Genomic DNA, 13,718 nt, shown 5'->3' with positions numbered 1-13,718 from the left:
CTGCAATCCCTGTGGGGCATGACCAGAGTGGGGGGCTCCCAAGAAGGGACCCACAGTGGGAGCTGGATATGTACCCTTGGCTCTCTTTTCCCACTGGAGGAGCCGTAGGCTCAGGGGCGACCTCTCAGTGTGATACTGACCAGCCTGGGGAGGAGGCAGCGCTGTCAGCACGCAGCGGCTCCTCTTACCCTTCTGATGCGGCGTCTTGGTCTCTGCAGTGCAGGGCTTGCTTCAGCCTCACTCTTGTGTTCTAGGGTTCTCTCAGTGGTGTCTTGCCCATGAATAATTGTTAGTTGTTCTTCCTGAGGGGGAGTGAAGGCCTATAGGAATGGACTATGTCACCGTCTTGGTGATGCCACTGTCCTCTGTTGTCTCTTGTCTAATATTATTGGATGAAGGCTCCACCCTGTGACCTCATTTACCCTTAGTTACCTCCAGAAAGGCCTGATCTCCAAATTCAGTCACATTAGGGGTTGAGGCTTCAATGCATAAATTTTGGGGGGGACACAAACATTCAGCCCATCAGAGCAGGGCTTACTGATTTTGCCGTGGAGTTGCCGTCTGGGTTGTTTCTTGAGGAACTCTATATGATTGTATGTTTAAGTCTTTCCTCTCGGGCTGGTTATTCTCTAGAAGAGCCTGTCAATTTCTGGCCTGTGGGGAAAGGTCTTGTCAGCATTCTGAAAACTGAGCTGGGGAAGACGGCAGGAAGTCTCAGTACTCACTATTTAATATGCATGGGTTCACTTCATCACCCTGTTCTCAGTTCTATTACCCCGACCTTCAGCTTCGTCTGGAGTTCTCTCATCCAAAGATCCTCTCTTGTTTGACTCCCTTAATTCACCTCCAGTCTGTTGCTGAGGTGGTAACAGAGCACGTGCTGAATGGAGGGAACTCAGGGACCCAGGACCTGTAAAGGAGCTCCATCAGTCCTGCCCTGGCTCGTCCCTTCCCCTCCAGTGTATGGTGTTGCCAGGTCCTGTGGCTTAAATTGTACTGGAACTTTCTCCACTATCCAGTCTCAACTGCCAACTGAGTTACTATTGTCCATCTGCTTTAGAGCTTCCAAAATCTTAGCACTTTCGTCTCTTCTTTTGTCCTTGTAGATTGAAAAAAAAAAAAAGAAATCCCCTTTAGTCTGTGTGAGCCAAACTAGATGTGTGTATTCACTCCTCTATTTTAACCCAGAAGCGTCCGTCCTTTTCTATGAGAGTAACTTCCAGAGTTACTTGGTCTCAGCTCTCTATTTAAATGGATTGATTACTTACTGCTGGTTCTCTTTCCGTATTATCCCTGTTCCTAAGTTCCTTATATGGATAGGTCTCTTGGCTGTATTATTCGAGTAGTTTGTCAAAGGAGAGCTCACTGGCAGTTGTGGCGAGAAGTGGCTGGAGGTTGGTGGGGGTGGAGAGCAAAGAGCATCTGCAAGGCAAACATAGCTTCAAGTAAAAAAAAAAAGAAAAAAAAAATCCCTTTCCAACCCAATTGCCAGCCTGAAACCATCGGTTTTAGAAATTCTAGAGCCACCACTCCTCATAGGTATTAGGGTCCTTAAATCTTTGCAAGTTTGCAAAAGTCAACCTGTTGCCTTTATACTTAGCTCTTCACTTACCAGCTTTGTGGCCTTGGTTACATTATTTAACCGTTCTGAACCTTGGTTTCTCATTCGTAAAATGGGGGCCAAAATTCCTACCTCGGAGGATTGTTGTGAGGGCAATACCAGGCCTGTCCACTCAGATATTCTTCCCTTTCTCCTTCCCTTTCCCCAGCGTTCCTTTCCCTTCCTTCAGGTTGATGTAAGTAGTCCCTTACCTACTGCCCCAGCACTCCAAGCACGCAGTGGTCCAAGACCCTAGTTTTTGCAAAGCTAGATGGAGGCAGAAGCCAGCCTCAAACCCAGGCAGCTGGATGCCATGCCGGCTCTTCCTTGGAGGGCGGGGTGGGGTGGTGGCCAAGTGCCGGGCCCCTCCCCACCTGCCCAGCTGGACAGCAGGGACGATGGTCTTCCTGGCTCACTTCCCTGGTGGCACAGTGGTTAAGAATCCGCCTGCCAATGCAGGGGACACAGGTTCGAGCCCTGGTCCGGGAAGATCCCACATGCCGTGGAGCAACTAAGCCCGCGTGCCACAACTACTGAGCCTGCGTGCCACAACTACTGAAGCCCATGCGCCTAGAGCCCGTGCTCTGCAACAAGAGAAGCCACCACAATGAGAAGCCCGTGCACCGCAACAAAGAGTAGCCCCCGCTCGCCGCAACTAGAGAAAGCCCGCGCGCAGCAACGAAGACCCAAAGCAGCCAAAAATTAAAAAATATTAATTAAAAAAAAAAGGGATAGAGTTACAGAGAGGGCATGTGAGCCCTGAAACACCATTAAAAAAAAAAAAATGTTGTGAGGTTAGCTCATACCGCTAACCTCACAGACAAGATCGGCCCTGAAACAAGAGGATAACCTTCCCTGCAGGGCTTGAGCAGTTGAGGAATCTGACCTGAAGCAGTAACTTCCATCAGGGGAGATGAGATAAGGTGCGGTCACCTCTGACCTCAATGAAAGTACGTTCACGCTCCAGCGCCTCTCGGTGACGCAGAGCTTGGCATTTTGTGATGGGACTTGCTCCCAACCGCAGGTGCTGCCGCCTCTGCTGGGGCAAGGCCAGGCCGCAGGCAGGCTGCTCCTTCCCCACCTCCTGGAAGGCGGGTAACAAGTGAAGGATGGAAGGGCTTGGGGGCGAAGAACCACAGGGAGGGACACAGAAGCCTGTCATGGATGAGTGAGGCTTGTAGAAAAAAACTAAAGCAAATCTTAGTATTGAGTCAACGAGTGTATGCAGCCCCCATGCTTCATACACAATTCTAGCTATTGTGACAATGAGGATATAAAGGAATGTAAGATATGAGAAGACCCACTTAAATAAAGTATGGGATCTGCAGACAATGGGAAGCTAGGTAGTCATTAAAAAGGATGAAGTAGATCCGTGTGTACTGACACGGGAAGATGCTGGTGTTACTTACATTTTGTGGAGTGAAAAAGCTTACAAAGTGACAGGCACTGTGTGACCATTTTACGTAAAGGTGACTGATGGTTGTGTGCGTTCGGGTGTGGGTGAGACGCATGGAAGCACGTTCATCACAGGGCTTACCACTGTCTGATGGTGGGATTTCAGGTTATTTTGTACCTTTCTGTTTCATTTCAATCTGTTATATTGAGCATATATAATTTTTAGAACCAAAAAAAGCTATTTTTATTGAAACGGAAAGAGCAGACTCTCCCTTTGCTCTGCGTTCTCTCTTGATGACATCGTGCCCTTCCACTACCTGCACTGGGGAAAACCGGGCTGGTGACAGGACTCAGTTACAGGTTGTCTGTTGTGAGGATGAAATAATAAGAAAGCACAGCCTCGTTGCTCAATACTTGTGTCTTCTTTAAACATAAGCTGACTGAAAACATTTTTCCCCTAAAAAAGGAAACACGGGGGTGGAGTGGAGAAAGGCCGAGTCAGTGACTCGCGTTGGAATCCTAAACCCACTTAGTATTACAGCTGAGCTCAGGGCTTCTGTGCTGGGCCGCTCTGCGGGCACCTTTCACGTGGCTGTGTATGCGATCCGTGGACATTTAGGGCTGGTGCCGACTCTACTGGGCAACGTGGTGGCCCTGGGGCTTCAGGCCCAGCCATGATGACACCAGCCTGTGTCCTCATTTGTTAATGGGGAAGACAAGTGTTGACCTTGAAGGCTGCATAAGGGTGGCCTAGATAGAGAAGCAGCACATGGTGGGCCTCAGATGGCAGTTCCCTCCCTGGAGGAGGAGTCCTCCAGGTGGACAGAAGGGTATTCTACGCATGTGGAGACAGGAAGAGATAAGGCCGCACATTTGGATGTAGAAAAGCAGCTGGTTTGCCCCTTGTTACAGGCATGTGTTTGATTATTTGTCTATGTTAAAATCAGTTTCTTTAAAAGGTCTGTAAGCTTAGTTTTTGGAACTGCCTTCACGGAGTTAAACACAACCGTACAGAGGGCACACACAAGTCTAAGGCACAGATGTGGCACTGCTCCTCCTCCCTGCCACGAAAGGTACCAGCCTCCCTCGGGACTCCCTAAGTGGATATGGCTACCTGTGCACACTCATGGGAGACCGCAGTCCTTGCTAATCTAATACTGGACAACTTTCCGGGAAGCCCCCAGAGCTAGTGATATTTGGAAATGCTTTTTGCTGTTGCAGAGTCTCAGCTAGTTTCTTGTCCCTCTAAGCATGGATCTGACAATTTGTAACCCTATACTTATGTGAATGAAACAGAAGGACCGATCAGAGGATGGGAGAGAAGGTCTCAGACCCCAGCAATACTATTCTTCTGACACTGGCCTCTAGCAAAAGTTCGAGATTCTAGCAAAAAATCAGATTCTATTGCCAACAGATAAGAAACTCCCATGTTAAAATGGGCCAGATACTGCACTTGTTAGATATTGGTCATAATAGCCAGTACTTGTAGTGTGTTTTACGTTCCACAGGCCCTGGTTTAAGAAACTGACATACGTGAGCTCATTTAATCCTGACAACTACTGCACGAGGGAGAAATTATCATTTCCACTTTACAGACAGGAAACTTGCTGAGAGGCAGAGTTTTCTTGCTCGAGGTCACACATCTGTTGAGAAGCCACTTCACTGGAGTAACGGCATTTTACATAATGTCGTGGTTTATGCAGCGTCTCTCAAATGGGACCCCACTGGACCTTGCGCTTACCCTGACAGATGGGCAATTCTCTCATGTTACAAATTGGAGGGGGGGGGCGTGTAGATGAAAAAGGAGAGGGGACTTGCCCACAGCTTCAGAGTTAATAAAGGAGCCCAGGTTTTCAGAACCTAGATCTTGAGCTCTTTCATCAGCTTAAGGGTCTGTGAGTTCTTTATGAACAAAATTTTGTTTTTAATTAGATGATAATCTTAAAAAACAACCACCACCCATAAAAACCTTTGGAAATGAAAACTTGCAATTCGAAAGCTGTTTTCGTAGAACAGGCTTTGGTTTTTAAGTTGTACTTGTCAGTATTCTTTTGTGTTAGCAGACATTTTTTCTTTTAAAAGGCTCCACATTCATTCCTAAGTTGGGGAAACAGTGAGCCCTACCAGGCCCTTTTACTTGGCGATGATGTATTTTTAAAGTCTCATTTTTTATTTGAATAGATTTCAGTCTGTTTTTGATAATTTAAAAACAACGACGAAACCTCTCCAGGTGATTTAAGAAAAACTTGAGTCAAAAGCGGAGCTATGTGAGTGGGCCTGAGATGGTTGCTAAGGAGTCATTCAATACAGATCAGAAACACAAGCTGCAGCTTTAAAGGTTTCACGCGGAGGCCGACAGGATCCTGTCTAACTGATCTTTCTTACGAGGTGGTCCATTTGAGCAAGCGCACGTATCTCTAGGAGAGCCAGGCCAGCCAGGCTGTGGAGGCGCCAGGCACCACACATGCCAGGGACAGTGCTTGGCAGTCAGGGGAGAAGCTGAAGCTTCTAGCGGCAGAAAGGCTTGGTAAAAGAAATGTTCACGTATCGAGGTCTGGGGAAGTCATTCTGGCTTATCCATGAGTTAACTTGAATCTGATGCTGAACAGAACAGCCCGTTTGTGGCCTATCAAACATACACTGTACATCTGCTTTAATTATTAAAGAAAAGGGCACACTGAGTAGAAGAATGTCCACGTTAAACATAAAGATCAAATGCCTCTCTGGCTGGGAAGCCAATGCTGATACTCCTTCCACGACAAGACTTCCTTCCCAGGTGCCAAGACCATACTGACTCGCTGTTTATGTGCTGATCTGTTTTCCGCCCCCTCCCCGCCCCAAGACTGTGCTGAAAACCACGCTTCTCTGGGGCAGTTCCTCAGTTATCTGAGAGGCTGTCTTCTGGGCTATAATCGTCAGTTTGGCTCAAAATTGAGAAGTAGCTGAATTCCTTAAATAGCACTCACAGAAAGCCTCTGCAGTGCCACAGCGAGCCCACAGGAAGTCAATGCCATTTGCCTTGTAGCAGTTTAACAAAATGGCAAACAGCACCCAGGAAGAAACAAACAGTGCCACAGGCAGGAAACCCAAACCTGTAAACTCATGGCAAATGTCACTGCGTTTACAGGAGAGGAAAAAACCTTACGTGATTCTTCCTTGTATGTTGAAGATTTTATTTTTCAAACCTTTAGAAGAATCAATTCCATTTAATAAACCTTTGTAAAATGCCACAGAAGCCAAGGGATGCAGGGTTAAGCCATGTTCTTAAGAACTGACCCTCTCCAGGCTGAGTCTCCTTAGTAGATTACCTGGAAGTTACATAGAGGCAGTTCTATAAAGATGAAACTTTGAAAAAGCCAGTCTTTTTCCTATTTTTAGATTTGGGCCTGTTTTCCATTTTTTTGCTTTCACAAAAAAGTTTAACCCTGACCTTTCTCCATTTAAAACAAACCAAAATCCATTTAAAGAATTAAAATGCAGGGAACAGCTCCTGTGGATGTGCCTCTTGACGTCCACAGACGTCACCCAAACCCAGACACATGCACGGCAGACTCTGCCTGCTCAGGACAGACCAATGGGGAAGCCAAACGCCTCTCTGGGCGAAAGTGCCGCCCACGGTGTTTTGCAACTGTCAAGAGTGTGCAAAGTACAGACGATTAAAAATGTGAAGTAAATGGATGTCTGTAAATGGATGTCTGTAATGGCCCTTCATAGATGGTAGACGCCCAGATGAGAAAGGCTGGTTTCAAGCTTGAAACACAAGCCTACAATCTCGCTTCTTCTCTCCCCATCACACTGTTATTTCAAACCAGAATGATGTCCATGAAAGCAAAAGCTCATTTTCTTGACCTGTGCTGGAAGGCATATGTAGTTATAGGTCAGAGATCAACGTGACAGTTTTCACACGTCCCAACCTGGCGTTTTGTCTGTACAGGATATAAATAACCTGCTGATGGGAAACTAAGTGTCCTCCTCAAATGACATAGCCAGTTTTTAGTTCATGAACCGTGCAGTTCAAATGAGTTGATCAGTTTGCTTTTGTCACTGTGCCTGAGTCCTGGTTAGGTCACTTGCAGGCCTCATGCAGAATTTAGAAATTGGTTACAGGACTTAAGCCTTGAAAACGGAAGTGATGTCTTGAGAACATGCAAGAGGGCGCGGTGCGGGAGCTCCGAGTGCCCAGGCTCCGTGGGCATGGTCAGCAGACGCCCAGCCCGGCCCTGAGCGCGGCTTCCAGTCTCTGTGGCTCCAGCGGGAGGGCGAGGGGGAGGCTCCTCGTCAGGGGGTCAGGGAGGTCCATGTGCTTCGCTCAGCCTCTGTGCTGAGTGTTCAAGACATCCTGAATCTCTGTTTTCTGCCAGGGAGGATACGTATCAAGGTGCGCTGGTGTGGCGGTTATTTTAGATTTTTTACCATGTACGGACCTTGCAATCTGTAGCCAATCTTTCTGTAATAATTCCTGGTGCCAACCCCTGTGAAGAAGCAGAAAAACAAAAGTCAGAAGAGTCTCTTACTAAGCATTACTTTAGCAGCCCTCAAAAGCCAGCACACGTGCCCCTCCTAGCCGTCCTCCTTCTCCCACTCGCATTCACAGACCAAAGTCCTTTCCAGATCGAATCTCATTTGATTAAGTTCGGAAATTTAAAAACATTCTGAATTCAAGTTGCATTAAAACACATAAACTGTATTTCAGAGCCTGTGGGTTTACAATCCTGTGGGTACCGTGCAGCACGGCTTCAGGTGTTATAGGTGAACGGGAAGTGGTGGATCTAATGTGTGAGATGACCACACTCCAAGTGAAGCCAGACAGCGTTACGGTTTCCTGGAAGGTTGAACGAGAGGTCAGGTATGGGAAGTGGAGTCTCCACAGCCGCCGGCAGCCAGGGTGCCCTGACCAAGCGACGTGTCAGTGCCACTCACTCATCCAGAGCAACGATTTTCACCAAACACCATCAGTGACATTAAATTAGTGCTACTTAATTTGCATTTCATTCACTTTATATTTTTTGGGGGGTATTAATTGGTATACTTATATTGATATACGAGCAGTGTAAGTACCAGGAGTTTGTCAGTTTTATATTTGCATCCATTTAAGGAACACTAGCTGATTTAAGTCAATACTAAAGGTCCGTGAAGTTTTTTCTTTAAAAGGAATCATTATCCTAAATGGTGCCGCTATAATAAAACACGATCACATTTAAGAAGCTGAGCTCCTAGGAGGATAAAGCGTGGCTTATGTGGTATTATCTATACGAGTGGCTAAGAGAATGGGCTTTTGATCATTCAAAAGATACGGATTTAAGGTCTAGACCTGTAATTTTAAGGGCTATAGCTTTGGCCAATTACTTAATTACATTTTATCATCTATAATAATGTACCTATGTTTTAAGGATACTGAATATTAAATGAGATAGTCCTTGATATGTGCTTGGTCCGGAGTCTGGAAAAAGCCAATTCCTCCAGAACCAATTGGCTGCTGCTGTTATTATTTTAGAGCTTTTCATGGTCTGATATCTGATTATATTTCTGGCTTCACTGCTTGCTACTATTCTCCCCTGAAACACTATGCTTCAGCCCCAGTGAAGATTTAACTTTTCTAAAAGCTCCCGGTGTGTCTGGCTCTACCTAGCTTCCAGGCTTGGCTCATGCTGTGCCCTCTAGCAAACTGATCGAACCCAAGGGGGTTCGTGGGAACCTCTGATCTGGAGCTCGTCGGTCAGAAGCACAGTGACAACCTAGGTTTGCAATTGGCATCTGAGGTGGGGTCATTCCCGCGGGACCGACCCGTAACCTGTGGAGTCTGATGCCACCTCCAGGGAGACAGTGTCAGAACCGAGGCAACGGCAGGCCACCTGGCTGGAGGTGCAGAGCCGCGTGACGTGTGGAAACCCCACACCTCCGGCGCAGTAGTGTTGTGGTTTTCATGTGTGTAACGTAAAGGAAGACGCTGGCGTTTCTCTTTACTGTGCTCCTCCCCACGGCTCTCCCCACGGTGCACTGCGATTGCCGGTCGGCCTCCCCACGTGGTGGAAGCTCTATGTATCTTGTTCGTCACTTTGTATTCCTAGCGATCAGTACGTGCATGAAATCAGATCACTGCTAAGCCCCCTCCAGTCTCGCCTAATTCTGTAGCCCAAACATTTACTGTTTAGGAATAGGGTTTCCTACCGTGTTTTGTTTCCCACCTCGTTCAAAAAAATTTCAAGTATTAAGAAAATGGAACTGAAACTGATGTGATGAAGGTAACAGAACCGTGTCATGTGATAATAGGTCACTGGAGAATTTCCCTTTTAATCCAAGGATTACTGATATTCCGTCTTGCACAATTTCAACCTTGTCTTTGTGTTCTAATCATTACTTTTGTTCAACACCGTGGCTTGGGGGAGAGCAGGGGGAAGACAAAAACATGAACAAATAATGGGTCAGGCAGCAGCTCAGACCCACTGGATCCAGGAAGACATCTCACACCCCTCAGAGGGTACAACCACTTTATTGTTTGCACTACCTCCTAAAGTTCTATATCCGTAAGCATAAGTTCTATATCCTATGACCCAGCAAGTATAATCCCAGAGTGAAAAGAGAAATGAATGCTTATAGCCAACAAAAGACATGTTACTCATAACAGCCAAAACAGGAAATAACCCAAATATCTATCAATAGTAGAATGGATAAATTGTGTATTTTCACACAATGGAATATGATACTGCAACAAAAAAGAAAGAACTAGAGCTACCTGCAATGCCATGGATGAATCTCACAGACCTAATTTTGCATGAAAGAAACCAGATGTAAAAGATTTCATCAATGCAAAGTTCAGACGCAGGCAAAATTAATTTTACGGTGATACAAGTCAGAATACTGGTTACATTTGGAAGATGATATGGACTGAAAGAGGGAACAAGGGAGTCTTCTGGAGTGCTGAAAGATGGTATATCTTGATCTGGATTAGAAGTTACATGGGAACATACACAGGCAAAACATTATTAAGTGGTATACTGAAAACGTTGTAATTTATTGCATGTACGTCCTAGCTCAATTTAAAAAAACTCAAGAGGGGGTACATCCATTTAATAGATGTTCAATGTGTTTTGAGAGCTCAACTTGTCCAAAGAATTCAGGAAAATAAGGAAAAAGGATGAGAGGCAGGTGGTTAAGAAATCATTACTGGAGTGATAACTCTATCACATAGATGCCTCTGAAGTCATTCAATGCAGTGTTTTCTATTTCTAGAATCCCGCATGCTAGAAACTATTTTTTTCATCCTCTTTCTTTCTCCGCACTTTAAAAGTTCACATTCAAACTGAACTATTCTCTGTGACATGACAGCATTCGTCAGAGGCACAGGCACCCTGAGATTAAAACGTGCTTTTCCTCATCGTCACCTACATGTACAGACTATAGCATAAATCTAAGAATTTTGAGCAGAGAAGTGACATGATTGACTTACATTTGAAAGAGATCACTCTGACTGCTATTTTGAGAACAGAATGAAAGCTCCAGGAGGGCAGGGATTTTTACCTGCAGGATTGCTAGCACCCGGAGCAATGCCTGCACATATTAAGTACTCACTGAAATATTTGTTCAATGAGTGAATACGTTACCAAGGGCAGAAACAGGGAGACCAGTTAAGAAGCTATTGCAATAATCCAGATAAGAGATGGTGGTGGCTCAAAGCAGAGTCATGGTGGTGAAGAGTAGCTGGACCCTGGAAACATTTAAAGGCAGAGTCAAAAGAATCTGTTGATGGATGCAGGGTGGGACACAAGGAGAGGGGCCCAAGATGCCTCTAAGGTTTTTGGCCTGAGTACAGGAATGGTTTGGAGAAAGAATGAACTGCCAGTTAGTGAGACTGAAAGACGGTGAGAAGAGGGTCGGGGAGGAGGACAGCAGGAGCTCGGCTTTGGCTGTGCTGCAGGTGAAATGGCTATTAGACATTCAAGTGGGGATGTTGAGGAATATGTGATTTTGGAAGCCTTCCTTTCTCTTAGATGGTCTCTTTTCTTGGATGCTCTTTTGGAAAGAAATTTATTTTATCTTAATTGAAGGATAGTTGATTTATAATAATATTAGTTTCAGGTGTATAACACAGTGATTCAAAATTCTTATAGATTATACTCCATTTAAAGTTATGATAAAATACTGGCTATACTCCTTGCTCTGTACAACATATCCTTGTAGCTTATTTATTTTACATATAGTAGTTTGTGCCTCTTAATCCCCTACCCCTACCTTCCCTCTCCCCAGTGGTGACCACTAGTTCGTTCTCCATATCTGTGAGTCTGTTGGAAAGAAATTTCTGACTGGGGCAGTTGTCTTATGAGGGGAGTTGGCTGAGGAGGAAGCAGGTGGGTGGAGGCTGGCGGAGGGGGCAGCTGAAGACAACCTGGGTCCTTTTTGATACTGTTGAATCAACAACTAACCAAGTCTGAAGCTGCTCTACCAAGGAAGCTGTTAGGAAATAATGTTTTCCGTTTGGTTTAAGCCATTTTGTTTTGGTACTTTTTTGTATTGTACTAATATACATAAGATAAACTTATCATTTTAACCATTGTTAGGTGTACAGTTTACTGGTATTAAGTACCTTCATACTCTGGTGCAACCATCGCCACCATCCGTCTCCAGAAGTAAAACTGAAACTCTGGACCTAGTAAACAACAGCTCCCTGTTCCCTCTTCCCCCTGGTCCCTGGCGACCCCCCTGCGCTACTTCCTGTCTCTATGGATTTGGTTACTCTAGGCACCTCATGGAAGTGGAATCATTCCGTATTTGTCTTGTGGTGACTGGCTTATATCTTCAAGGTTCATCCATGTTGGGTTTAAACCATGTGAGCTGAGTTCTGTGTTACTTGTAACTAAAAATGTTGTAACTGACATGTGAGCTTGAGGACAGGAAGAGATTAAACACATGAGGTCAAGTCAGCACTTAAAACCATAAATCAGGGTGGTAATTCTGACCATGCTGCTGTCCTATTGGCAAGTCCCAAGACAGAGCTCAGATTCCTCAGCCTGATTTTCACGTCCCGTCTGGTTTACCTCTAGTTCCTGCCACAACTGACCTTAGTCCTTATAGTCTGGCGTTACCAAACCAGGCATAATTTCCCTAATCTACTGGCTTGGCCGCTGCCCCTTCAGTGCTGCAGCCCATGCCCCAGGGCACTCCCATTCATCCTTGAACCCTCCCTCGGACACCACTTTCGCCAGGAGACAGCTGCACACACCTCCCCTCTCCACAGAGTCTGGCATTCATAACCCCCCTCTCCACGCTGGCTGGATCCTTTAGAGTTCTACTGTTTCAGTAGTCATGCTGTGCTTTATTTTACTTGCATGTCTAGCCCCCTTCCTAGAATGTGAGCCTTTTGAAGTCAATGACTTCTATCCTCAGGGCTTAGTACAGTGTCTGCATATAATCAACAGGCAATAAATGCTTGCAGATTTACTGTACTGTATTCAGTTATCATTATGTTGTGTATATATAAAGAAATGTGCTCCTGGGGGATGTATTTTTTAAAAAAAGAAAAGAAAGAAGAACTGGCCCTATGTTAGCTGCCAGGTAGTGGGAATGACTCAATGTAAAAGGGATGAAGGGTAGGGCTTAATCTAGTTATAGATTTCCTACTTTGTTAGCTTACAGATATAGAGGCAGCTCTCTGATTTATACTATTACCTCTAACTAATAAAAACTTCCCCTAAAATTTTCAGAAATATTTCTGGATTTTTAAAAAATTGAAGTACAGTTCATTTACAATGTTATGTTAGTTTCAAGTGTATAGCGAAGTGATTCAGTTATGTGTGTGTATATATATATATATATATATACACACACACACACATATATACACACACACATACAAGATATTGAATATAGTTCCTTGTGTGATATAGTAGGTCCTTGTTGGTTATCTATTTTATATATAATAGTGTATATCTGTTAATCCCAACCTCCTAATTTATCCCTCCCCCCACTTCCCCTTTTGGTAACCATAAGTCTGTTTTCTATGTCTGTGAGTCTATTTCTGTTTTGTAAGTAAGTTCATTTGTATAATTTTTTTAGATTCCACATATAAGTGATATCATATATTTGTCTTTCTCTTGCTTACTTAATATGATAATCTATAGGTCCACTATGTTGCTGCAAATGGCATTATTTCACTCTTTTTTATGGCCGAGTAGTATTCTATTTTGTGTGTGTGTGGCATTATTTCGTTCCTTTTTATGGCTGAGTAATATTCCATTGGTCATATGTACCACATCTTCTTTATCCATTTATCTGTTGATAGACATTTAGGCTGCTTCCATGTCTCGCCTATTGTATCAATAAATAATGCTGCTATGAACACTGGGGTGCATGTATCTTTTTGAATTAGAGTTTTCTCTAGATATATGCCCAGGAGTGGGATTGCAGGATCATATGGTAACTCTATTTTTAGTTTTTTAAGGCGCCTCCATACTGTTCTCCATAGTGGCTGCACCAATTTACATTCCCACCAACAGTGTAGGAGGGTTCCCTTTTCTCCACACCCTCTCCAACACTGATTATTTGTAGACTTTTTAATTATGGCCATTCTGACTGGTGTGAGGTTGGCTTTTTATACTTCTAATTTTACAAAATAGATGCCATTTCCCATGGGCTTAAAACAATCTAGTACAGAGAATTTCAAATGTACAAAAGTAGAGACAATGGTATGTTGAACCTCCACAGACCCACTACCCAGCTTCAACGATGA

The 13,718-nt window shown here is 44.6% G+C and overlaps 1 protein-coding gene across 3 annotated transcripts in view; it reads right to left on the bottom strand.

Annotated features, from left to right (window-relative positions):
* Nucleotides 1-5,013: 5,013 nt before the first annotated feature.
* ELP3 (elongator acetyltransferase complex subunit 3) overlaps nucleotides 5,014-13,718 on the bottom strand; it is a 104,747-nt gene continuing 96,042 nt past the window's right edge. For all 3 annotated transcript variants that reach the window (XM_061199452.1, XM_061199453.1, XM_061199454.1), the window contains one exon: nucleotides 5,014-7,467. In XM_061199452.1, coding sequence (XP_061055435.1) covers nucleotides 7,391-7,467 — 77 coding nt within the window. In that variant the 3' untranslated portion in view covers nucleotides 5,014-7,390. The remainder of the gene's footprint in view (nucleotides 7,468-13,718) is intronic.

The sequence above is a fragment of the Eubalaena glacialis genome, chromosome 9 (genome assembly GCF_028564815.1).
Source record: "Eubalaena glacialis isolate mEubGla1 chromosome 9, mEubGla1.1.hap2.+ XY, whole genome shotgun sequence".
NCBI classification, from domain to species: Eukaryota; Metazoa; Chordata; class Mammalia; order Artiodactyla; family Balaenidae; genus Eubalaena; species Eubalaena glacialis.
This window is presented reverse-complemented; position numbering and strand designations above follow the sequence as displayed.